Here is a 27949-nt window from a genome sequence, read left to right as displayed (position 1 = left end):
AATCATGAATGAACTCCCATTCACAATTGCTACAAAGAGAATAAAATACCTAGGAATCCAACTTACAAGGGATGTAAAGGACCTCTTCAAGGAGAACTACAAACCACTGCTCAATGAAATGAAAGAGGACACAAACAAATGGACGAATATTCCATGCTCATGGATAGGAAGAATCAATATCGTGAAAATGGCCATACTGCCCAAGGTAATTTATAGATTCAATGCCATCGCCACCAAGCTACCAATGACTTTCTTCACAGAATTGGAAAAAACTACTTTAAACTTCATATGGATCCAAAAAAGAGCCCGCATTGCCAAAACAATCCTAAGCCAAAAGAACAAAGCTGGAGGCATCACACTACCTGACTTCAAACCATACTACAAGGCTACAGCAAACAAAACAGCATGGTACTGGTACAAAACAGGGAGATAGACCAATGGAACAGAACAGAGGCCTCAAAATAACACTACATGTCTACAGCCATCTGAACTTTGACAAAATTGACAAAAACAAGAAATGGGGAAAGGATTCCCTATTTAATAAATGGTGCTGGGAAAACTGGCTAGCCATATGTAGAAAGCTGAAACTGGATCCCTTCCTTACACTTTATACAAAAATTAATTCAAGATGGATTAAAAACTTAAATGTTAGACCTAAAGCCATGAAAACTCTAGAAGAAAACCTAGGCAATACCATTCAGGACATAGGCATGGGCAAGGACTTCATGACTAAAACACCAAAAGCAATGGCAACAAAAGCCAAAATTGACAAATGGGATATAATTAAACTAAAGAGCTTCTGCACGGCAAAAGAAACTAACATCAGAAGTGAACAGGAAACCTACAGAATACGAGAAAATTTTTGCAATCTACCCATCTGACAAAGGGCTAATATCCAGAATCTACAAAGAACTCAAACAAATTTACAAGAAAAAAACAACCCCATTAAAAAGTGGGTGAAGGATATGAACAGACACTTCTCAAAATAAGACATCTATGCAGCAGACACATAAAAAAATGCTAATCATTACTGGTCATCAGAGAAATGCAAATCAAAATCATAATGAGATACCATCTCATACCAGTTAGAATGGCAATCATTAAAAAGTCAGGAAACAACACATGCTGGAGAAGATGTGGAGACATAGGAATGTTTTACACTGTTGGTGGGAGTGTAAATTGGTTTGACCACTGTGGAAGACAGTGTGGCAATTCCTCAAGGATCTAGAACTAGAATCACCATTTGACCCAGCAATCTCACTACTGGGTATATACCCAAAGGAGTAAAAATCATGCTACTATAAAGACACATGCATGTGTATGTTTACTGCAGTGCTACTCAAAATAGCAAAGACTTTGAACCAACCCAAATGTCCATGAATGATAGGCTGGATTAAGAAAATGTGGCACATATACACCATGGAATACTATGCAGCCATAAAAAAGGATGAGTTCATGTCCTTTGCAGGGACATGGATGAAGCTGGAAACCATCCTTCTCAGCAAACTATCAACAAGGACAGAAAACCAAACACCGCGTGTTCTCACTCATAGGTGGGAATTGAAAGAAGAGATCACTTGGACACAGAGCGAGGAACATCACACACTGGGGCCTGTCTGGGGGTGGGGGGCTAGGGGAGGGATAGCATTAGGAGAAATACCTAAATGATGAGTTGATGGATGCAGCAAACCAACATGGCACATGTATACCTATGTATCAAAACTGCACTTTGTGCACATGTACACTAGGACTTAAAGCATAATTAAAAAAAAAAAGAAAGGTGAAGGGGTAAAAGGCATGTCACATGTCAAGTGAGGGAGTAAGAGAGTTGAGAGGAGGGGCAAGGCTGCTTTTTATTTTTATTTATTTTTTGAGATGGAGTCTCACTCTGTCGCCCAGGCTGGAGTGCAGTGGTGCAATCTCGGCTCACTGCAACCTCTGCCTCCTGGGTTCAAGCAATTCTCCTGCCTCAGCCTCCTGAGTAGCTGGGACTACAAGCATGTGCCACCAAGCCCGGCTAATTTTTTGTATTTTTTTAGTAGAGATGGGGTTTCACCGTGTTAGCCAGGATGGTCTGGATCTCCTGACCTCGTGATCTACCTGCCTTGGCCTCCCAAAGTGCTGGGAATGCAGGCGTGAGCAACCATACCCGGCCGGGCAACACTCTTTTTAACAATCAGATCTTGTGATAACTAATAGAGTGAGAACTCACAGATTACCACAAGGATGGAACCAAGGCATTCATGAGGGATCCACTCCCATGACCAAAACATCTCCCACTAGGTCCCACCTCCAACAATGGTGATTAAATTTCAACATGAGATTTAGAGGGGACAAACATCCAAACTATATCATTTCACCCCTGACCTCCCCAAATCTCGTGCCCTTTTCACACTGCAAATTCACATTGGGGGACTATTCTCAATAGTTCCCTAGTTTTAACTCATTCCAGCATCAACTCAAAAGTCCAAAGTCCAGTGTTATCTGAGACTCAAGGCAAGTTACTTCCACCTATGAGTCTGTAAAGTCAAAAACCAGTTATTTCAGTTATTTGCTTCCAAGATACAATGGTGGTACAGGCATTGGGTAAACATTCCCGTTCCAAAAGGGAGAAATTGGCCAAATAAAATGGGCAATAGGCCCTACAGATATCCCAAACCCAGCAGGGCAGACACTAAACCTTAAAGCTCTAATATAATCCTTGACTCTATGTCCCATATCCAGAGCACTCTGGTGCAAGGAGTGAGTTCCCAAAGCCTTGGGCAGCTCTGCCCCTGTGGCTTTACAGGGTGCAGCCCATGTGGCTGCTGTCACCACAGGGTTGGAGTGCGTTTAGCTTTTCCAGGCTCAGGATGCAAGCTGCCAGTGCTGGATTATTCTCAGGTCTAAAGGGCAGTGATCCTCTTCCCACAGCTTCACTAGGCAGTGCCCTGGTGGGTACTCTGTGTGCTGACTCCTTGGGGAAATGGAAATATGCAATTGGAGCCCCCACACAGAGAAGCTGTGTAGAGACACAGTAGAGGCTTTCTTGCAGCAGGCTTCTGCCTGGGCATCCAGGCTTTCCAATACATCCTCTGAAATCTAGGTGGAAGCTGCCAAGTCTCCACCATTCTTGCATATGCTTGCATTCTGCACCCCTGCAGACACCGCCACATGCAAGCTGCCAAAGCATAAAATGTGTGCCCTCTGATGCAGTAGCCCAGGCTGTATCTGGGGATGTATAGCTATCGCTGGAGCTGGAGTGGCCTGGATTCAAGGAGCAGTGCTGAGGCTGTGCAGGGCAGCAGGGTGCTAGGCCTGCTCCCTGAAACCATTCTTTCTTCATAGGCCTCTGGGCCTATGATGGGAGGAGCTGCCTGAAAGACTTCTGAAATGCCTTCAAGGCCTTTTTCCCACTGTCTTGAATGTTAGAATGTGGGTCCCTTTTAGTCATGCAAATCTTTCTAGCCAGTTCTTGCTCTGCAGCCACTTAGATTCTGAAAATACTCTTTCCTTCTCTAGCACACAGCCAGACCACAAACTTTCCGAACTTTTATGCTCTGCTTCCCTTTCAATTGTAAGTTCCAACTTTAAGTCATTCCTTCACTCCCAGATCTGATCATAGGCTGTTAGAAGCAGGCCACATTACTTCTTGAATGCTTCACTGCTTAGAAATTTTTTCTGCCACATACCCTTGGTCATCACTCTTAAGTTCAACCTTCCACAAATTACTAGAGGATGGACATAATGCAGCCAAGTACTGTACTTGGTGAATGGGTAACAAGGATGACCTTCATTTCAGTTCCAAGTTCTTAATTTCCATCTGAGACCTCATCAGCATGGCCTTCACTTTCCATATTTCTATGAGCATTGTAGTTACATTTAACCAGTCTCTAAGAAGTTCTAGACTTTCCCTCATTTTCCTGTCTTCTTTTGAGCCCTAGAAACTCTTCCAACCTCTCTCCATTACCTAGATCCAAAGCAGTTTCCACATTTTCATCTGTCTTTATAATAATGTCCCACGGTTTGGGACCAATTTTCCACCTAAGTCCATTTTGGATTGCTAGGAAGAAACACCTGAGACTGGGTAATTTATAAAGAGGTATATTTGGCTCACAGTTCAGAAGGCTATACAAGCACAGCACCAGCAACTGCTTTCTGTCAGGACCTCAAAAAGCTTCCACTAACGGTAGATGGTGATGGAAAAACACACATTTTACAGGGCAAGAGAGGGAGTGAGAGGGTGAAGAAGTGGTGCCAGGCTCTTTTTAACAATCAGATCCTCCACTACCACAACAATGGCACAAATCCATGCACAAGGGATCTTCCCCCATGGCCCAACACTTCCCGCAAGGCCCCACCTCCACCACTATGGAAGGTTATGATTCTACTTATATTACATTCTTGAAATGACAAACGACATGGAGGAAAAAAATTGTGTTTTCAAGTATGAATTTTATTGCATTTATGAAACATGCTGTTCAACTATTCTGTACTTTTTTTTCCACTTGACGTATCATTAACTAATACTGAATCTATGTAAAGCAGTTCACTTTTCCAATCTGTTGTTCCATCTCAGGCAAGAGATGTTAAAAGTTTTGCTTCTGTCCCATCTACTCAATAGAGTTCCTTTGTGTAAGACAAACCTCATGATCAGTTCCTGACCAGAATCAGTGAATAACCCCCAGGGTACAAAATGGCAATTACAAGGTCACCCTCTTTCTGGAATTCCAATTGTTTCAAAATCCATTGTCTTGACAACTTTCCAATTTATTTAAAAACATATTTTTTGAAATTTTTATTTTTTAAGTTGTTGATGTGGGAGCATTGGGCTCCCATGGTCTAAAAGATTATACTCAGAAATGTAAGTTTATGATCTATGACACTGACATTTTTAAGAAATGGTGCCAGTTGTTTTGCTTAATATACCAAATTAAGAATTTTTCTGTTATCTCATTGTCATTTAACTTTTTTCTCTAACTTCAATATTTTTGGTAAAGTGAAATTTGGTATAAAGACTTGTAGGAGATTGGTCAGGGTGGTGGGAGAAACTATAGAAAAAGGAGCAGGTCTTCTGAAAGGTCAGAAGGCTCTACATAGCTTTGGGGGAGAATAGCTGGAGGCAGCTGTTCTCTGACCCTGAGGCAGAGGGCAAAAAGTAGGTACAAGGGAGCGTAGGGGAATTTATCCTGATCAAGCTCGTTTACTTATGTTGACCAGGAACTGACCTGTGTGTGACATTTCCTGAAAGGGGAACGATAAATGTTAATTACCTGCAGGCTGTGTTGGCTTCAGCTTTTTGGCATTGTGTCTGCACTGAATAAAAGCAAGCAGCACCAGCTTCCTGGGGCTGCATTTTGACCACTTGAGTCAGGCAATCCCCTAGCTGCTCTTACACTGCATACTTGTGTCTGAGTACTCCTTTCAGTCTTTTTGATGTCACTGTTTAGGGCTATCAACTTTCCTCTTAGCAACACCTTTGCTGTATCCCAGAGGTTTTGATAGATTGTGTCACTAGTGCTGTTCAGTTTGAAAAATTTTTAAATTTCCATCTTGATTTTGTTTTTCACCCAATGCTCATTCAGGAGCAGGTTATTTAATTTCCATGTATTTGCATGGTTTTGAAGAGTCCTTTTGGAGTTGATTTCCAGTTTTATTCCAATGTGGTCTGAGAGAGTGATCAATATAATTTAAATTGCCTTAAATTTATTAAGGCTTGTTTTATGATCCAACATATGGTCTATCTTGGAGAAAGTCCCATGTGCTGTTGAATAGAATGTGTACTCTGTGGTTGTTGGATGAAATGTTCTGTATATATTTGTTAAGTCCATTTGCTCCAAAGTATAAATCCATTGTTTCTTTATTGACTTTCTGTCTTGATGACCTGTCTAGTGCTGTCAGCATTCCTATTATTGTTTTATAAATTTGGGAGTTCCACTTTTAGGTGCATGTATGTTTAGGATTATGATATTTTCCTGTTGGACAAGGTCTTTTACCATTATATAATGTCTCTTTTTGTCTCTTTTAATTGCTGTTACTTTAAAGTTTGTTTTGTCTAATAGAAGAATAGCTACTCCTGCTCACTTCTGGTGTCCTTTTGCATGAAATGCTTTTTTCCATCCCTTTACTTTATGAGTCCTATGTGTTAGGTGAGTCTCCTCAAGGCAGCAGATAGTTGGTTGGTGAGTTCTTATCCATTCTGCAGTTCTGTATCTTTTAAGTGAAGCATTTAGGCCATTTACATTCAATGTTAGTATTGAGATGTGAGGTACCATTGCATTCATTGTGCTATTTGTTGCCTGTGTACTTTGGTTTTTTTGTTTCTTGTTTTTGCTTTTTAACTTGTATTTTTGTTTTATACGTCCCATGTGATTTATGCTTTAAAGAGGTTCTGCTTTGATGAGTTTCCAGGATTTGTTTCAAGATTTAGAGCTCCTTTTAGCAGTTCTTGTAGTGGTGGCTTTGTAGTGGTGAATTCTCTCCTCATTTGATAGTATGAAAAAGACTGTATCTTTCCCTCACATATGATGCTTAGTTTCACTGGATACAAAATTCTTGGCTGATAATTGTTTTGTCTGAAGAAGCTGAAGGTAGGGCTCCAATCCCTTCTTGCTTGTAGGGCTTCTGCTTAGAAAACTGCTGTTAATCTGACGGGTTTCCCTTTATAAGTTACCTGGTGCGTCTGTGTCACAGCTCTTAAGATTCTTTCCTTCATCTTAACTTTGGATAACCTGATGACAATGTGTCTAGGTGGTGATTTTCCCAGGTGTTCTTTGTGCTTCTTATATTTAAATGTCTAGGTCTCTAGCAAGGCCAAGGAAGGTTTCCTCGATTATTCCCCCAAATATGTTTTCCAAGCTTTTAGAATTCTCTTCTTCCTAAAGAACACTGATTATTCTTAGGTTTGCTTATTTAACATAATCCCAGATTTTTTAGAGGCTTTGTTCATATTTTCTTTTCCTTCTTTCTTTGTCTTTGTTGAAGTGGATTAATTCAAAGACCTTGTCTTTGACTCTGAATTTATTTCTCTACTTGTTCAATTCTATTGCTGAGACTTTCTAGATCATTTTGCATTGCTATAAGTGTGTCCAATGTTTCCTGAATTGTTGATTATTCTTTAAGCTATTTCCTTGAATATTTCTCCATTCATTTCTTGTATCGTTTCTTTAGACTTCCTTGCATTGGGCTTGACCTTTCTCTGGTGCCTGATAAGCTTAATAACCTACTGAATTCTTTTTCAGGTAAACCATGGATTTCTTCTTGGTTTGGATCAATTGCTGATGAATTAGTGTGATTCTGGGGGGGTGCTAAAGGGTTTTGTTTTGTCATATTATCTGAGTTGGTTTTCTGGTTCCTTCTCATTTGGGTAGGCTGTCAGAGAGAAGGCCTAGGACTGAAGGCTGTTGTTCAGATTCTTTTGTCCCACAGGATGTTCCCTTGATGTAGCACTCTTCCCCTTTCCTATGGATGTGGCTTCCTGTGAGCAGTACAGTGATTGTTGTCTCTTTTCTGGGTCTAGCCAACCAACAAGTCTACCCAACTCTGGGCTGGTACTGGGGGTTGTCCACACAGAGTCCTGTGATATGAACCATCTACGGGTCTCTCAGCCATGGATACCAGTGCCTGTTCTGGTGGAGGTGGCAGGGAGAGCAACGGACTCCATGAAGGTTCTTAGCTTGGTGGTTTAATGCTCTATTTTTGTGCTGGTTGGCCTCCTGCTGGGAGGTGGTGCTTTCCAGAGAGCATCAGCTGTGATAGTATGGAGAGGAACCCATGGTGGGTGGGGCCCTAGAACTCCCAAGGTTATATGATCTTTGTCTCCAGCTACCAGAGTAAGGAGGGAAGGACCATCAAGTGGGGGCAGGGCTAGGCATGTCTAAGCCCAGACTCCCCTTGGGTGGATCTTGTTGCAGCTGCTGTGGGGGATGGGAGTGAGGTTCCCAGGTCAATGGAGTTGTTTCCTAGGAGGATTATGGCTGCCTGTGCTGAGTCATCCAGGTTGTCAAGGAAGTGGGGGAAGGCCAGCAGTCACAGGCTTCACCCAGCTTCCATGCAAACCAAAGGGCCGATCTCACTCCCACCACGCACCCCTTAACAGCCTCGAGTCTGTTTCCAGGTGGTAGGCAAGCCAGGCTTGAGAATTTGCTCCAGGCTACCTGCCTCCCAGTTGAGAAAGGGCTTGGTTCTTCCCCTGCCTGTGGAGTCTGCACATTGGATTCACACTCTCCCCCGAGTTCTGGCCAGACTTCTCAACCCATTCAAATTATTACAAAGTTCAGCTGGAAATGGCCTTCTCCCTATGGTGCTTATCTCCCCACCTTGCCCTGCTCCTCTGGCCACCCTCCTGATGGATTCCTGTGGTGCCAGGTAGGAGTGGCCTGCTTGGGAAACTGGCAAGCTCTCAGGGCCTTTCTGCTGTTTCCTCTACCCCTGTATTTTGCTCAGCTCTCTAAGTTGACTCACCTCCAGGTTAAGGTTGGAAATTTCTGCAAACAGACCTTCAGTTTCTCCAGTGGGGGTGTGTGTTCAGAAGAGGAGCCTCTCCCACTTCCACAGCTGGGGCATTCACAAGATCTGGAGTGTCTTGTGGGTCTTGCAGGAGCAGTCTGCTTCCTTCAGAGGGTCTGTGGGTCCTCTCGGGATTGCTGGTTCATTCTTGCAGTCTATCTGGTGCTAAAATTCACAATGTGGGCCTCCACACACTGTTCTGTCCATCCAGTCAGAGCTGCAATCTAGTCCTGCCTCCTGTCCACCATGATGACCTGCCTCTCCCTTGGGATTTTTATATCCAAAAATGTCTTCCTATATATTTGACATATAGATTTAAGTTGGCAATATCTTTTTAGGTCTCTGACTGAATCACTACCTTCATTACCTTCTACTTTCTACTATTTCTGTTAGGAAATCACTTTTGAGTCTTATTTTCCTCTCTTAATGATAATGTATCTCTTCTTCCATTATTTAAAACAATTTCTCCTTGACATTGATTTTTAGTAATTTTAGTATGATGTAATTTGGTTGATTTTCATTGACATTACTTTATAACATTTTTTTGAATTTTCGGATTTCTTTATTTGGTCTTGTATCATTCTTTAGCCAGTATTTCTTTAAGTATTGTTTTACCCTATTCTGTCTCCACCATCCTTCTTCACTCCACTGACGATAGTATTTCTCATTATATCAATGCATCTCTTATAATGCTTCATCTAAAACCATTTTTTGTCTCTCTGCAACTCCACCTAAATATTTTCCCTGACAAATCTTTCAGTTTACTATTACTTTTTCCTCTATGTCTACTGTGTTTTCAAATGAATACACTAGTTTCTTAATTTTATTTGTCAAATTTTACTTCTAGAATATCCATTTGGTCCTTCGTATGACTTCCAGTTCTCTGCAAAATGTATTTGTCAATCTTGTTATTTCATTTTAACATCCATGTTTATTAATTCCATTATTTGGGTTTCCTTGTGGTATAAAATGGTTTCTTGGGTAAGTCTTGTTTTCCCATATACTCAAGTGGTTGCCAGATATTTTAATGTCAGATGTAAAGCAAAAACTTAATAGATGAACTCTAGATGACTTTATCTTCCACCAGAGATATTTTACTCATGCTTTTGTTAGGCAGATGGGCTACAGAAACTAGAAATCCAGGAGTACATTGATTTATTCAAGAAATAATATCTGAAGTTGGAATTCATACTCTACGAAGAAATCATATACATCCACTTCAGCCTTATGCTTGTTTAGAGTCTCAACTGAAAGTTGGGCTTGTTTACCAAAGTCTCATCTCCTTCCCAATTATTTCAACAATTGTAATTGTACCATGAGTCTTCTTAGCATCTGCTGTCAAAACTGGCATTGCCACAAGTTGAGAAAAAAGCTGCATCAATGATAGGCTTACTTCTTTGGGCTTCCTTTATTTGTAAAGGTTGGCTTCACGATTTACCAGTACCTGTGTACCTCTTTGATGCCTTCTAAAAGACTTCTATATTTCAACACAAAGCTAATTAAAATAAAATTCACAAAAAAATGCATCTATCATAAGTAATTTTTTTTTTACAATACAAAAATGTAAGCACTATCACAATCAAGAAGTAAAAGCAAGCCATAACTCCAAAAATTTCCTTTGCAGTCACTTCCCCCACTCCCATGCACAAACACTGTTTTACCTTGTATAATTACAGGTATTTTTGTCTTTTCTAAAGTATCATAGGAATGAAATTATACATCATTTCTAGCTACATTAAGTATGTTTTAAAATTTCATCCACGTTTTTAAAATTTCATTTTACTTTTTAATGTTTAATTCTTATGAATACTCTTGATATAAGCATACAATATGTTATAATCAAATTTGGGTGATTAGGATATCCACCACCCAAAACATTTATCATCTCTTCGTGCTGGGAATATTCCAAATCATCTTTTATTTAAAAACATACAACAAATTATTGTTAACTATTTCACCTTGTGCTATCAAACACTAGAAATTATTCCTTTTAATTGTTCTTTTGTACCCATTAACTGACCTTTCTTCATTCAGTCCTCCCCACTACTACTCCTAGCCTCTGGCAACCACCATTCTATTCACTGCCACCATGAAATCAGTTGTTTTAGCACTCACATGAGTGAGAACATGGAATATTTGTCTTTCTGTGCCTGGTTTATTCCACTTAACTTAGCGTCATCGAGGCTCATCCCTGTTGCTGCAAACAACAAGACTAGATCTCACTCTTGGCACACAGGCTGGGGTGAAGTGAGGTAATCATGGCTCACTGCAGCTTCGACCTCCTAGGCTCAAACAATTCTCCCACTTAAGCCTCCCAAATAGCTAGGACTACAGGTACATGCTACCATGCCCAACTAATAATTGTTAACTTTTTGTAGACACAGGATCTCACTGTGTTGCCCAAGTTGGTCCTGAGCTCCTGGGGTCAAGTGATCCTCCCACCTCAGCCTCCCAAAATATTGAGATTACAGGAAAGAGCCACCAAGTCAGACCAATTTCATTCTTTTTAAGGCTAAATAATATCCCATTGTGTATATATACTGCCTTTTCTTTCTTCATTCATCCATTGATGAAACACACAGGTTGATTCTATATCTTGGCTATTATGAATAGTGCTACAATTAACATAGTGGTGCAGATATCTCTTCGGTATGCTGATTTCCTTTCTTTTGAATATACACCCACCAGTAATATTGTTGGATAGTATAGTAGTTCCATTTTCAGTATTTTCAGGAACCTTCAGAGTATTTTCCATAGTGACTGTACTAATTTACATTCTCAGCAGTGTATAAGCATTCCCCTTTCTCCATGTTTTTGGCAGCATTTATTTTCTTTTTGATAAAAGCCATTTAACTAGGGTGAGGTGATATCCTATGGTGGTTTTGATTTGCATGTCCCTGATTATAAGTGATGTTGAGCAGTTCTTCATATATCTGTTGACAATTTGTGTCTTTTTACAAATGTCTATTGAAATCTTTTGCCCCTTTTATATAGAAATATTTTTATTGCTATTGAGTTGTTTAAAATCCTTATACATTCTGGTTATTAATCCCTTCTTGGATGACTAGTTTTCAAATATTTCCTTCCATTCTGTAGGTTGTCTATTCACATTGTTCTTTCTTTCTGTGCAGTTTTTTAGCTTGATGTTATCCCATTTTAAAATTTTGGCTTTGGTTGCCTGTCAGGTCTTACTCAAGAAATCTGCCCAGACAAATGTTCTGAAACATTTGCCCAGTTTTCTTCTAGTAGTTTCATATCTTATATTTAAGTGCCATCTTTTCCCTAATGTATGGTCTTGGCTTGTCGAAAGAGTTGACTGTAAATGTATGAATTTATTTCTGGACCCTTTATTCTATTCTACTGGTTTATGTGTCTGTTTTTTGTTCCAGTACTATGCTATTTTGTTTACTATAGCCTTGTAGTATATTTTGAGGTAACATAATGTGATACACTTGACTTTGTTACTTTGTTACATCTGACTTTTGTTCAGGATTGCTTTGGCTATTCAGGTCTTCTGTGTGTCCATACAAATGTAAGGATTGTTTTCCCACTATCTATGAAGAATGACATTGGTTTCATTAAATCTGTTGATCACTTTGGTTAGTATAAACATTTTAACAATATTAATTCTTCCAATGCATGAACATGGGATATCATTCAATATTTTTGGTATCTGCTTCAATCTCTTTCATCAGCATATTATAGTTTTCATTGTAAATACTGTTAACCTCCTTGGTTAAATTTATTCCTAAGTATTTAATTTTTTGTAGCTATTATAAATGGGACTGCTTCCTTAGTTTTTCAGATAGTTCTTTATTGAAATATACAAATATCATCACATTATTCACTGACATGCATGTTGATTTTGTATCCTGCAACTCTATTGAATTTATCAGTTCTAACAGATTTTTGTCAGAATCTTTGTTTTTCTGAAAATATCATCTCTGAATAATGACAATTTAAGTCCTTCCTTTTGAATTCTGAAGCCCTTTCTTCTTCCTCAGTAATTACCCTGGCTAGAATTTCTGGTGTGAAATTGAATACAATTGTTAAAACTGGGTATCTTGTCTTGTTTCAGATCTTGGAACAAAAGGCTTCCAATTTTTCCGTTTGTCAATATCATGCTATGAGTTTCTCATACATGGCCTTTACTGTGTTTCAGTATGTTCCTTCTATACCCAGTTTGCTGTTTTTATCATAAAGGAATGCAGAATTGCATTAAATGCTTTTTTTTTTTTTTTTTTTTTTGGCATCTATTGACATGATCTATGGTTTTTGTCCTTGATAACGTTAATGTGATATTCAATTTTATTGACTGGGCCAGGCATGGTGGCTCACACCTGTAATCCCAGCACTTTGGGAGGCCAAGGTGGGTGGATCACTTGGGGTCAGGAGTTTGAGACCAGCCTGGCCAACACGGTGAAACCCGGTCTCCACTAAAAATACAAAAATTAGCCAGGTGCAGTGGTGGGTGCCTGTAATCCCAGCTACTCAGGAGGCTGAGGCAGAATTGCTTGAACCCGGGAGGTGGAGGTTGCAGTGAGCCGAGATCACGCCACTCCACTCCAGCCTGTTCTTGCTTGTCTAGTTCTTTAAGGTATACCATTAGGTTATTTATTTGGAGTCTTTATTGATTTGGCATTTATTATTATAAATTTCCTTCTTAGCACTGTTCTGCTGTATTCTTATAGTTTTGGTATGTTATGTTTCCATTATCATTGGTTTCAATAGATTTTTAAAGTGCATTTAAAATTTTTTCACTGACCTATTGGTTGTTAGGAACATGTTTACTTTTGATGTATCTGTATAGTTTCCAATGTTTCTCTTGTTATTGGTTTCTAGTTTTATTCCAGTGTGGTCAGATACTTGACATTATTTTGATTTTTTAAAAATTTGTTTTGTGTCATAACATATAGTTCATTCTGCAGAATTCTCCTTGTGCTGATGAGAATGTGTATTCTGCAGCTATTAGAAAAAAATGTTCTATAAGTGTCTGCTAGTTCCATTAGGTCTAGAGTGTAGTTTAATTTTACTGTTTCTTTTTGTCCTAATGGCAAGTCCATTGCTGAAAATGGGACACTGCAGTTCCCTTTTATTATATTGCAGTCTACCTCTCCCTTTAAAGCAATTAATATGTTTCATATGTTTAATTACTCCAATAATGGTTGCATATATATTTAGTTGCTCATTCCTCTTGGTAAATTGTCATTTACCATTTACCATCTACTTTATCATTACATTGTGATGTTGTCTCTAATTTTTAGTTTTTGACTTGAAGTCTATTTTATCTAAGTATAGTAGCTACTTCTGAGATTTTTGATTTTCTATTGCATGAAATGTCTTTTTTCATCCATTCACTTTCAGTCTATGTGTGTCCTTATAGATGGAGTGAGTTTCTAGCAGGCAGCATATACTTGGGTCTTAAAAAAAAAAAAAAAATTCAGCCATTCCATCTCTTGCAAATGGAGAATTTAGTCCCTTTACATTCAATTCTAATATTATTAGGAAAAATTTATACCTGCCATTCTGTTGCTTTCTGGTTGTTTTGTAAATAATTTATTCCTTTCTTACTATCTTTTGTGTAAAAGTGATTTTGTCAAGTAGTATATTTTAATTCTTTGGCTTTGATATTAATGTATTGCGAGTTTTTGCTTTGTAGTTATAAGGCTTACAAAAAATATTTTAAAACAAGTTACTTTAAACTGATTACACCTTAACTTTGGTCAGTGTGAGAAAATACTAAAAAAACCCTCTAAGCTCTAAGTTTATTACTCCTACTTTTAGACTTTTCATTGTCTCTGTATCTTTTTATACTATTTCTTAAGCAATATAATTTTTGGTAGGTTTATGTTTTAGTTTTCATTCTAAACTTTCTAGCATCTTACACACAATTATAGCATTAGAGTGCTCTCAATATTGTGTGCTTAGATTTACCAGTGAGTTTTCTATCTTCAGATGATTTCTTGAAGCACGTTACAGCCCTTTTCTTTCAGAGTAAAAAAATCTTTAGGTTGTCTTGTAAGACAAGTCTAGCGGTGACAAATTTCTTTCAGCTTTTGTTTGTCTGGGAAAGTCTAGTTCTTTATGTTTGAAGGATAGCTTTGCTGGATACAGTATTCTCAGTGCAAGTTTTTTTGTTGTCCTTCAGCACTTCAAATACGTCTTCCCACATCCTCCTGATTGATAAAGTTTCTGCTGATAAGTCTGCTTCCAGATGTATAGCAGCTCCCTTATACATATTTACTTCTTTTCTCTTCCTGCTTTTAGGATCCATTTTTTTTGTACCTGAAAAGAGTTTAACTATATGCCCTGTGGTATTCTTGTTCAGGTTTAATTATCTTTGTGTTCTCTGATCTTCTTGTATCTGGAGATTCATATCTTTTTCTAGGTTTGGAAAGTTCTCTATTATGTATGAATAAACTTTCTACCCCAAATGCTTTCTCTACATCCCCTTTAAGACCAATAACTTGTATTTGCTTTTTGATGCTCTTTTCTACATCATATAAACATGCTTCTTTCTTTTCCATTTTTCTCTCCTCTGTGTATTTTTAAATAGCCTGTTGAGCTCATTAACTTTCCCTTCTGTTTGATCAATTCTGCTGTTGAGACATGGAGGCATCTTTCTGATGGTCAATTGAATTTTTAGCTCCAAGATTTGTTTAGTTTTTGATAATCATTTCAAACTTTCTTACAGTTCTCGGAAAGAATCCTTATTTCCTTCTGTTTTATTGTAGTTTGCTGAGTTTCAAAAAAAAATACACATACTGAATTATCAGTCTGGAAGGTCACATATCTCTGTCACTCTAGGATTGATCACTGGTATCTCATTTAGTACATTTGGTGAGGCCAAATTTTCCTGGATGTCTGTGATGCTTTTGGACATTCCTAAATGTCTGGGCATGCATTGCAGATTTATGTATTTATTCCAGTCTTCACACTCTGATCTTGGTTATAATTCCTTTTTCAGAGGGCTCTCCGAGTTCAAAGTGGCTGTTAACTGCAGCCACTTCAGCAGTAGAGGGTACCCTAAACTTAAGTGTGTTGTGACACTTGCAGACTCCTAGCCCTAATGAATTTAGAAATGAGGGAGAATTCCTTGGGTTCCCAGAGAATTACTTACTCTCTTCCATCTTTCCTCCAAGCCAAATGAGTCCCTCTCTAAGCCTGGCTTCTTGGTGGTGGGGAAGGGTTAATGCAAGCACTGTCAGGGCCACCACAGCTGATACTGCATAACAACCAAGGTCTAGTCTGCCAGACCAGTACAGTACCTGGGTTTGTGCAAGGCCAACAGCTGCTACTGTCTGATTGCCACTGAATTTTATTCAAAACCCAAGGATAATTTAGTCAAAGGAAGGTGAAGCATGGAGGGACTTGGGCCCCATCAGGGCAGTAGATTCTCTTCTGGCCTCAGAAGAGTATAGAAGCACCATCCAGCAGTAATGATCTGGAATCAGAAGCTTCAGGATTTCTGCCATTGCTTTATTTTACTGAGGCTAGACTGTCACTCTCCTTCCCCAAAGCAGGAGTCTCTCTCCTATGCTGCGTTTCCTGGAGTTGGAGGATGGGTGATCCATATGCTCCCATGGTCACTGCAGCTGGTCCCTTGCTGAACCAAGTAAAGAGCCTCTGAAACCAGTGCAGCACCAGGGCTTGCTCAAGAACTGCAGTTGACATGGCCTAGCTGTCAGAGAAATTGATTCAGGGCCTCAGGGAACTTTAGTCAGTTGGTGGCAAAGCAGACCAAGTCTTGGGTTCCTGCTAGTGGGGCAGTGAATTCTCCTCTAGCCCAGGGCTATTTTAAAGGCTCCCTCCATGGGCATTGGTAGAATTTTGCCTGGTGCCATTTCATTATTACATGGCAGCACTGAGTTATTACGCAAAGTTCCATTCACGTCACTCTCCCCCAAGCAGAGATTCTCTCTTCCTGCTACGCTGCCTGAGTCTGGGGAAGCAGTGTTACGGGCAATGTGAGACCATCCTTCCTACCTTCTTCAATGCATTTTTCCTCGTTATTATGCTAAAACTGTGATCCATCACAATTATTGCTGGTGAGGTACTGGTGACCACTCACTTTAATTTCTCGATCTTATGAAGGTGCTTTCTTGCTCGGATAGTTGTTCAGTTTGACATTCCTGCAGGGTGACCAATTGCTAGAGGGTTCTATTCGGCCATCTTTCTCCACCTCACATTCATGTTTTTGCAGGTTATTTCTTTCGTTGTATTGATTAGCATTTGATTCCATGAATACAGCACAATGTATACATCCATTACTCTTTTCTGGAACACTTATGTCCAGGTTGGGGTTAATATGAATAAGGCTATGAAATTTCAGGTACATGTCTTTGTGTGAATTTCTGTTTTCATTTCTCTTAGGTAAAAACGTATCCTATGGAATTGCAGTTAATTTGGTAATTCTAGATTTATAGTTTTGTTTAAAAAAAAAAAAAAAACCCTGTCAAACAATTTTTTCAGAGTGACTCTATGACTTTACTAACCAGAAATGTATGCAAATTCCAATTTCAAGTCATGATTTTTTAAAAAGATGATCAATTGACTATGTGCATTTGTCTATTTCAGGACTCTATTGTGCTATTGGTCTATTTGTCTATGTTAATACTATATTATCTCTTTTGCTGCAACATTATAATACATCTTGAAACCAGGTACAGTAAGTCCTCTACCTGTTTGAAGATTCCTTTGGCTATTCTAAATGCTCTGAATTTCCAGATTTTAGAAACAACTTGTCAATTTATTTAAAACATACTGTTGGAATTTTGCTTGGGGTTAACACTGAATTCATAAACCACCAAGCAGAAATTGAAAATCCTAACAACATTTAGTCCTCCAACATATTTAGTGACATATCGTTCCATTTACTTAGGTATTTTAAGTTTCTTCTCATCAATGTTTTGTAACTTGCAGTGTAATGGTCTTACAGGTCTTACATGTGTGTCACTGAATTGTTCCTAAGTATATGGCTGTCTTATGCTGTTGTAAATGTTTCATTTTCCAATTATTCGTCAATATAGAAATGCATATTATCATCAAATTACTTTTTTATATCTGTTGATAATAATCACATGGTCTTTCTCATTTTGCTATGTGGTGAATTATATTGCTCGGTTAAGCCTCACATATATACAACCTTTTACATTGTTAAATTCTATTTCTTTTTATCTTATTTTTTGCATTCATATTCACATAAAATACTGATTTTTAATTTTCTTTTATTGTACTATTTTGTCAAGTTTTGTAATGGGATTGATATGGTTTGGATTTGTGTCCCCATCCAAATCTCATGTTCAATTGTAATTCCCAGTGTTGGAGGCTGTGTCCTGGTGGGAGGTGACTGGTTCACGGAGGTGGATCCTTCACGAATGGTTTAGGCTGTTCTTGTGACAGAGTTCTCATGAGATCTGGTTGTTTAAAAGTGTGCAGCAAATCCCCTCTCTCTTCCTCCTGCTCCAGCCATGTAACATGTACCTGTTTCCCCTCCGCCTTCCACCAAGATTGCAAGTTTCCTGAAGTGTCCCCAGAAGCAGAAGCCACTAAGCTTCCTGTACAGCTTGCAGCATCAGAAGCCAATTAAACCTCTTTTCTTTATAAATTACCCAGTCTCAGTTATTTCTTTATAGCAATGTGAGAATGGATTAATACAGGGGTTATACAGGCCTCATAAAACAAATTCAAAATTGTTTTGTTTTCTAATTTTTGAAAGAAGCTCTGTAGAGTTTAATATTATCTCTAACCTACACATTTGATGTAATTTTCCATTGGAGCAACCAGGAGTTAGTGTTTTCTTTTTGGTAACATTTATGATTACCAATTCACTTTAATAAATATGGAGCTTTTTTCATGTACTGTATTCTGCATCATTTTTGACAAGTTGTGTTTCAAAAGGCATTTGTCCATCTAAGTTATTTGATTATTGGCATAAAGTTGTTCATAACATGCACTTATTATCTTTAATGTCAACAGGCTATAATGTCCTTTCTATTCTCAACATTAGTAATTTGTGCTTCCTCTTTTTAACTTGATCAGTTTGTTTCCTAGGCTGCTATAACATCAACTAGATAGCTTGAAACGAGAGAAATTTATTCTCTCACAGTTGTGTAGACTAGAAGTCTGAAATCAAGGCTTCCTCTCAACACTCTAGAGAAGGGATCTTCTTTGTCTCTTCCTTACTTCTGGTTGCAGGCAATCTTTGGCTTAAAGTTGGCATCACTCCAATGTCTGCCTTTATTTTCACATGGACTTTGTATCTCTGCCAATGCCTTCTTATAAGGAAACTAGTCATTGAATTTTGGGATACCCTAACCTAGTACGATTTTATCATAACTAATTACATCTGCAAAGACCCTATTTTGAAATAAGGTCACATCTGAAATTTCAAGTGAACATGAATTTTGGAGGGATATTATTCACCCCAGTATATATGTCTTACCAGTTGTTTATCAATCTTATTTCAAAAAAACTCCCTTTCGACTTGATTTTGTGTGTTAATTTCCATCAACTTTGAAAAAGTTCTTAGTAAATATCTCTTCAAATATTTGTTCTGTATCATTATTTCAATCTTCCCCTTCTGAGACTCAATTACAAGGATGGTAGGCCATTTCACTTTCCTTCAAATTATACACATTCTATAATTTTACTCATTCTATAATTACAATTACTAAAATTATACTCATTCTATAATTTTTTCTTTGCTTTTCCATTTGTATACTCTCAATTGCTTTGTCTTTATTGATCTTTTCCTCTGTATACTCTTAGATCATATTCATTTCTAGATTTCTGTGTTTTGTTGTTGTTTCCATATTTCTGCTGAAATTCTGTATCTCTTCATGTATGTTTTCCACTTTGTTTTACTAGATCTTTAGGCACTTTTATCATCATGACCACCCTCTGATAATGCAAACATATGACAATTTCAATTTGCTTCTATTGACTGATTCCTCTCTGGATAAAACTTTTTTCCTCCTATGCGTGTCTCATATATATATATATGATATATATATAAAATATATATTTTTTACTGTGTGCTGTGCATTTTTTATATAAGGTAAGTATGAACAGAAGTAATAGTTAACACCAGAAAACAGCATGCTCCTATTGTTAGGTTCAGAGTTTGACACTGAATCAATCTGATGTACAGTTGAGAGCAGCTGGGCTTTGTTGCAGCTGTAGTTTGATTAACTTCCTCCCTCCTTTCAATTATATATACAAAATTGTATTATATATGTGTATTACACACACACACACACACACACACACACACATATATATGAGACAAGGTCTCACTCTGTTGTCCAGACTGGAGTGCAGTGGTGTGATCATAGCCCTGGGTGAAGTGATCCTCCTGCCTCAGCCTCCCAGGTAGGTAGGACAGCATGCATACACCACCATGTCATGCTAATTTTTAGTATTTTTTTGTAGAGATGCGGGTCTTGCTATGTTGCCCAGGCTGGTCTCTAACTCCTGGCCTCAAGCAATTCTCCTGCCTTGGCTTCCCAAAGCACTGGAATTACAGGTATGAGCCACTGTGATTGGCCATTTCATATATTTTGAGTGCACAAAGTTTTAACAGAAAATTTGGATATGAGCACTGGCGAGATTCTAGTGTTTTTTTGGTTTTTGTTTTGTTTTGTTTTGTTTTGCTTTTCAGCTGAGCTGCCAGTTTTTGAAAGAACAGATTTTTCTTTGCACTAATCACAATAGTGTATTTTTGAATTTCTGGGGCATTTTACTTGTAATCTATTGATGTACTTGGCTTTCTGTGCCTCAGGTGAACTCTCAGTCATATTATCATTTCCTTTGGAGGACACAGTTCTTAGACCATAATGCCTCAGAATGACTTCCTTTGTTCCAGGTCTGTTATTTTTCTTAGTTTCCTAATAAATGAGCACACCCTTTCTAAAATCAGCACAGTGGTTGTTTAAAACCAAGAAATATTTCCAACACTAGACTTACAAGGGTACTAAAACAAGTCACTATTTGCTGAACTTTCATTTTGCAGCAAGTCTCTACTGGACAATGAAAGATAAAAGTTACCTTCCTTTTTCACAAATTCATTGAGCACTTAAAATATATGACATCTTACTACAAAATACAGTATAATCTTAGTCCTTCTACCTTGTGATTCCCCATCTTTTTTTTTTTTGATGGTTTTTTTTTTTTTTTTTTTTTGAGACAAAGTCTTGCTCTGTGGCCCAGGCTGGAATGCAATGGCATGATCTCAGTTCACTGCAACCTCCACCTCCCAGGTTCAAGTGATTCTTCCACCTCAGCCTCCCGAGTAGCTGGGATTACAGGCACACACCACCAGGCCTGGCTAATTTTTGTATCTGTAGTAGAGACAGGGTTTCACCATGTTGGCCAGACTGGTCTTGAATTCCAGACCTCAGGCGATCTGCCCACCTTGGCCTACCAAAGTGCTGGGACTACAGGTGTGAGTCACCGTGCCCAGCCGATTTCACTATCTCTTACAAGCTTATAATCAGTATCCAATTGGTACAAAGAGAAAAAACTGGGAGAAAGCATTATGAATTCTCAAAACCTTAAAAATAGAAATACATCCATTCCACTTTCTAAAATTCAGTTTTGCACCTACATCTAACTGCACGTGAGGCTAGGAAATATAGTCTTGCTGTATACCCAGGACAAAAAGGAAACAGATTTTTCACTATCAGTTCACAGTATCTGCCAATTTTGTTAGCTTAAGACCTCTTACTTTAAAAGTTAAATATTCAACTCAAAAATGTTGATGGAATTGAAGAGAAATGCCTTATCTGTTCAATCAAGCTACTGTATCTGACAATGGAGGCAAGGTATATTTTGATGGTCAGTATGACTGTCTTCTGTCACTTCAGCATTACAGTTAGGGATAAACACACATTCCAAATTCTCTTATAATCCCTCCACAAAGCTACAGCAGTGTCCCCTTATCAGTAGGGATATATTCCAAGATCTCCCGTGGATTATCTGAAACTATAGATAGTACTAAACCCTCTATATACTGTTTTTCCCTACATATATATATATATATATATACCTATGATAAAGTTTAATATATATGAGATAAAGTTTAACATATATATTAGGCATAGTAAGACATGAACAACAATAATAAAATAGAACAATTATAATAATATGCCAGCTTACTACTCTTGTGCTTTGGGGCATTAAATAAAATATGGGCTACTTGAACACAAGCACCGAGATACTGCAACAGTCCATCTGATAACTGATGGCTACAAAGTGACTAATGAATGGGTAGTGTCTACAGCATAGATATGCAGAAAAAAGAGATGATTTACATCCTGGGCAGCAGGGAAATAAGATTTCATCACACTACTCTGAAGAGCCTATAATTTGAATTTATGAATTATTTCTGAAATTATCTTATTTTCAAACCATGATTGACTGCAAATAACTCAAAATGCAAAAAGCAAAGCCATGAATAATGCAAGCCAACTGTATTAACATTTTTAGCCTATGTTATTTCTAAGGGTAAAAGTTAACTAATGGGATTCAAATATTATCAAAGTATTTTTTTTTGTCTTAAAACAATTTATTTAATATGTTGGTATGTATCGCTAAGCCTCATGTTCTAGGAATGGACAAAGTCCATGTTTTTCCCTGAGCCACCTTCCCCATACAAATTTTATAATTTTATAAACATTGACTCTGTCAATTTCCTTCTCCCCATACTATGATGCTTCATAACTTAAATAATAGCTTCCCTGATACAGGAATCAGGACTAAATAACATTTTGCAGGTGTGTTACACCGTGCTTTTCAAAGGCATGATACTTTTTCATGGTTTGTATCCAAATTATTTCTAGCAATGTCAGCATTTAGTCAATCAATACTTATGGAAATGTCTCCCAGGTTTACTGCTGTTTAATATAGGTATAGTATTTTATTCTCTTTGTCTTATCAGTCCAGAAGACTTCAGAAATATTATTTACTGATTCTTGTATCTAACAACTAATTTATAATTGAGGTCTCCATCACATAAGCATTATTCCTTGACTTGCTCCACCTGACAGTTTAAATGTTTTCTCACCATCTTTTCTTCTGGCCAGGGAACCATCTCTTCTAAAAAGATAAAAACCTGGTTAATCGTCTTCAAAGATTATTTTGCAAACCAGTTCATCACTGGGCACTTTCCAAATGAGCATTTTTTTCTTTTTCATTTCATCAGGGATCTGTAAACTATTCTTTACCTGTACATACAGAGATCCAAGAAGAAACAATCCAATCATCTGCATAACCAGAAAAAATGAAAACATTGTTTTTGTAGATGCATGTATCACAATTATTTTGCATGTAGTTTAATTGGATTGCCAATTTTGTTCTTTAGAATTTGGGCTCTACAAAAGTTACATCCCATTAAAAAGGCTCAATATTTACCTGTTCAAGACTACTTTTACATGTAATTATAACTTGCTATAAACAAAAATCTAAGAAGCTCTTGACTACGGTTATGACTTTTGTTTGATATTAATCATATCTGCTGTTATTCCCAAACTTTTCAATGTTATATGAATACTAACCCTTGTTTTATATAAAATATGACTAAATTTACCTATAGGTACCTCTCTCCTTCATTGGTGATTACAGTCTCACACCAGAGACTAAACTTCATGAAACTACTGCAAGCATGTGTATGACAGACCAATCAGCTTAGTATCTGGCATTGTGACCAGAAAAAAAAAAAGAAAAAAAAAATCATCACCTACAAAATCTCTTGGGCAAAACTTAAGCCATGAAAGAGCTCACACGAATCCAGGTCTACTTTCCAAGTAGATTCCAGAACAACAACAAAAAATTAAGACTATAAGAAATGATTTAATATGATAAAACTCCCATTTCAAAACCCAGTTCTAAAGGATTTACTGACCAATGCTGATTATTTAGTCACGGAAAATGTCTCTCATAAAAGTGCTCCTAACAAAATATGATCTACAATAATTTATAAAATGTGAAGGGCTGGATGTGCAGACTGATTGGTGCACGTCAGGTTGTTTCTCTTAAATAAGGTATAAAAAACTATGATATCATAGTCTTTCGACTTTATTTTCTAGGATAGAAAAGTATAGGCATAGGTGTTTTTAATAGTCTTCTTGATGATATCCTTTAAAATAATCTATCAAATGGCTTCTTTCATGTTTCCTGATTATCAGTATTCATCAATGTTACTGTCAGCCTTGATTAACTGGTTGAAAATTTCAGAGCAGAATAAGCAACTTCTGTGAACCTTTCCCCAATCCCTGAGAATCATAATCATTACAGAAATATTTTATCCTTTCATCAAATATCTCTGGAAAGTAGCCGTGTTCGTTCACTGTTAATAGGGCAAGGTGCAGTGTCATAGAGGGTTAATCCATGTAAATTGGCTTCCACCCGTAAAGAAATTTTCTGGAACAGAAAAGAAAATTATATATAGAAGTTTCCTCCTTAAAGAGAGATCACTCCTTCAATATGTTCTATAGGCTACCTTGTGATTACGAATGTAAATCAATTCTAATGGTAATAAGAGTGAGACAACTGTTTTACTGTCAAAGGTATCTTCTTTGTACCAATTAAAATCTGGAAAAACCAAGCTTCTGTATTCATAAAGTTCCTTGTTTTTCTTTGGTTTCTACTAAGAATCAGTATAATGTTGAGAATGACCTATGTAAAAGTACACAGAATCAATAAAAATTTCTATGTAAGAATTTCTGAAATTTATTTTATAGCCCAATTTTCAAGGCTAAATCTTGCTAGCAACACACTACTTCTTTAAACACAGAAACAATTTACCTGAAAAGTTACATCACTTGTTTATGATACCAAATCATAAACAGTTAATTTTCAAAAAGGCTGAGAGTTGCCTATGGAAAGTTCTCTTAGTCCACCTTCCTGGACTAAGAGAAGGAAGTCTCACTGAATGAAGCTAATACTGTTTTCTTACCTGAAAATCACGAATGTAAGTCAGGAAAAAACCAAAGAAGGAAAATGACATAGACCATTCTGCTGCGGTAGTGATCATGTGAAGCACATAACCCTGAGTCAGAGGAAAAAAAAAACAGTTTTGTGAAATTTCATTTAAATGATCTATATACTATGTTTCAAATAAAAAACACACAATTCTTACAAAACAATGGAGCTTCTGAAAATCAACCCTTGACTTACCAGGCATATATCTCTAGAATTAAAGAGCCAGCATTAGGAAGTCCTCCTAAATGACACTCTATTTATTTCACTGGGAGCGAATAAAATTTCCACTTAAATAGCTAAGACAGAACAGGATCATTTTTACTCTACAAACGAGAAATTACTACTGCCTTACCCAAAGCCATAAGATTCATAATATGTGACTAAGAAAAGTTTAACAATGCTCAGAATAAACTTAGTAAGTGGTGTGTTTATGATATTAAATAATATATGGGTTACAATTGGGAAAATCTAGTAAATTATTTCATTCATTACCACAAACATGTCCAATTTGGGGTTAATTCTTAAATAAACCACCACCAAGTGGTTTGTGAAAACAGAGGAATTCAATTTATTCTTTAGTATATGTTCCCCTTCCTTTATTCTCAGGGTCCAAGATGCTATCTACATTCAGATATTGACAATACTGAAACCTAAATGCAGAGTCTATAATCAATTTCCAGATAACAAAAAGTGGGAGATGTCTTTTCAATTCAGAAAACAAGTATTGAAAACATAAATGATTGTGGTTGGCTATATTATATACTATACCCACATTTAGGGGAGTCAATTTCTCAGAAAACTCTTTTGCCATCACAGTGCTCTTCATATTTTGACAATATCTACAGATCACAGGTAACAGGAGAATATAGAAGGTTCTACATAAACCCTACCATATCCAGAAAATAATTTTAATACAGAACTGATTATTCCACCAGAAGACTTTCATTGTTACTGATGAAATGAAAAACACATCAAGATCAACCAAAATAACCATCTTTAATATAAAACGAAGTTTTATAGACTATAAGTTCTTACTTTGTCCTCGGGGTTCCAATGGAGTTTCTGCTCTAAATCAGTCCCAAAATTGCCACTGTGCAAAATTGATGAGCAAGTCAGCACTATAAAAACATAAGTCAAGGAAGAATCTCAGAGAAGACCTCAGAGAACAAAGATAACTTTACAGTCTAAAAGGATTACTCACACATTTATTGCTAAGGTCTGAACCCATTTTCTTAAAGACTTAATGTTACACAGCAGTGGTACTGTAAAACAAAATGTGCTGCTCAGAGGGTTACAACAAAATGGTTCTCACAGTCAAATCCCACCTCTTTGTTCAGAAAATTAGCAGTTCTATCATAATCTTTAACTAAATAATGGTTCTCAGAGATGGCATTTACTCATCCCTCATTTCTTTAAAGTGAGTATGATCAGGCTTAACATTTTTGTTCCTAGCTCAATTACTGAAGTGCTATGTACAATCTGAATTTTATATTTCAAATTCTTTAGTTTAGGGTTCTGAACCTAAGAATCTCTCCTACAAAAAAAAAAAAAAAAAACGAAAGAAAGAAAGAAAAAAAGGCTTCTTACACTGCACCAATAGTGTTCACTTAAATTTTGTCATTCAATTCCTTTCCAAGTGTAGTCACATTGTACAGTGAAGGATACTGCTAAATGCACTTACTCCACACCAGATAACCAACAATAGTCTGATCCAGAAGACTTGCTTGCCATGGATTTTGGGCTGCATTTGGTAGGAAAGGATGGTCTGAACAAACATATATAATGAGCCCATACCAAAGGTAAGCACAGCTCCACTTACATGTGCAGCAAAAAGGGCTGTTTTCTGAGAGATAGAGAGAAGAAATACGTCAATAAAAGAAAATCAGAACACATTGGCAACACAACATTTAAAAGCACAAGTCAGAGATTTCAATAGGACATTCACTGAGTAGAGAAGCTCAGCCAACTCTACAAACAAATTACTTTCTGAGGTAATTTTCTCTCATAATACTCAGCATAAACCTGAGGATTATAGTAATACCAAACTATTTCATACATCTCCACTGGAAATATAATAGGAACTATTCAATTATTATTTTCTTCATTTAATAATATATTTACTTGGTGCCTATTAGGTGCTAGGCACTATTCTAAATCTTCAGATCCATTAGAGAACAAAACAGCAAAAATCCAGCTCTGAGTTTAGTAAAGATACACAAACAATAAATATAAACTTCAGAAATAAGGCAATTCCAGTGTGCCTCATGGTGATAAGTGTCATAGGAAAAGCACAGTGCAGTAAGAAAAGATTAGGATGGACTGCAGTGCTGGGGACTGGGAGTTTCCATTTAAATTCAATTTAACTGTAAATAAAATTTAAAGACTCAAGAAATTGAAACATTTTCCCTTGGCTCTAGCTTGATTGGTTTTATATAGTTACGCTGCCATAAGCCAAGGAACACCAAGGACTACTGGTAATCACCAGAAGCCAGGAACAGATTCTCCCTCTGAGCCTCCAATAGAGAATCAACCCTACCAACACCCTGATTTTAGACTTCTGGCCTCCCAAACTTTGACAGAATAAATTTCTATTCAGTCACCCAGTTTGATATTTTATTATGGCAGCCATAGAAAATTAATATAGATTTCTGCTTACTAAACTTTTACTACTCTCCTTTGATAAATTTTGTATGAAGAAAAAAATTCCTCTAAGTAGGCAGTGAAGACACTTGCCATGTAGTTATTTTACTGAACATATACAAATTTGTTTTAAAAGAAATTCAATTTTTATTTTTTAAGTTAGATTTTTCAAATACCATTTTATAGCAATTATTAGGCATCTCTTTAAATGCAGGCAACCATAGCAATAACAGAATTTTTTATAATCCTGCATAGTCCCTTTAACCTCTCTCAATAAGTTACTAAATAATTAATGAAAGCATGTTTGTCCTAAGTACTACGCTAGGTGCTGGAAATACAACGGTGAACGTTTCAAAACCATTGTGCTTGTAATTAATAAAGAAATACATCAACTAAAAAATAAAAATAATAAATTTACAACCATGGATATAAAGGGCGTTATGGCATACCAAACAGAGGAAACAGTATGTGAAAGAGAATTACATAAGCTTGTCCTATTTAAGGAGCACAAAAAGTGATATATACAATGGAGACATTAAGAAGGGGAATAATGCAAAATTAGGCTTGAAAGGTAGACATCAGCCAGATCATACAAGATCTTTGAGTTAGGCAGTTTGGTGGTTTAGCAAATTATTTCTTTCTCTCTTGATTGTATCTCTTTCTACATAATTTTTAAACCTGTAGAACTTTAAGCAAGGACACAGGGAAGCAAAGTGAGATATATACACATTTCCAAAAGATCACTTTTACTGCAATATGAAGAAATGACTCAAGGAATGTAAGAGTGAATGCACAGGAACCATTGAGGAGGCTATGGCAGTAGCTCAGATGAGAGATGATT

At 37.2% G+C, this 27949-nt stretch overlaps 1 protein-coding gene across 11 annotated transcripts in view; it reads right to left on the bottom strand.

Moving 5' to 3' along the window:
* Positions 1-12705: 12705 nt before the first annotated feature.
* The window catches only part of LOC105479220 (DNA damage regulated autophagy modulator 2), a 32231-nt gene continuing 16987 nt past the window's right edge, over positions 12706-27949 (bottom strand). For 5 of the 11 annotated variants that reach the window (XM_011737124.3, XM_011737123.3, XM_011737127.3 and 2 more), the window contains 4 exons: positions 26134-26311; positions 25504-25586; positions 24443-24535; positions 12706-22751 (listed from right to left, as the gene is read on the bottom strand). In XM_011737124.3, the coding sequence (XP_011735426.1) occupies positions 22605-22751; positions 24443-24535; positions 25504-25586; positions 26134-26311 (501 nt within the window). In that variant the 3' untranslated portion in view covers positions 12706-22604. Of the gene's footprint in view, positions 22752-23546; positions 23908-24442; positions 24536-25503; positions 25587-26133; positions 26312-27949 lie in introns of those variants that run through there. The other 6 variants (XM_011737128.3, XM_024792059.2, XM_024792058.2 and 3 more) reach the window with 2 other exon arrangements.

The sequence above is a fragment of the Macaca nemestrina genome, chromosome 1, assembly GCF_043159975.1.
Source record: "Macaca nemestrina isolate mMacNem1 chromosome 1, mMacNem.hap1, whole genome shotgun sequence".
NCBI classification, from domain to species: domain Eukaryota; kingdom Metazoa; phylum Chordata; class Mammalia; order Primates; family Cercopithecidae; genus Macaca; species Macaca nemestrina.
This window is presented reverse-complemented; position numbering and strand designations above follow the sequence as displayed.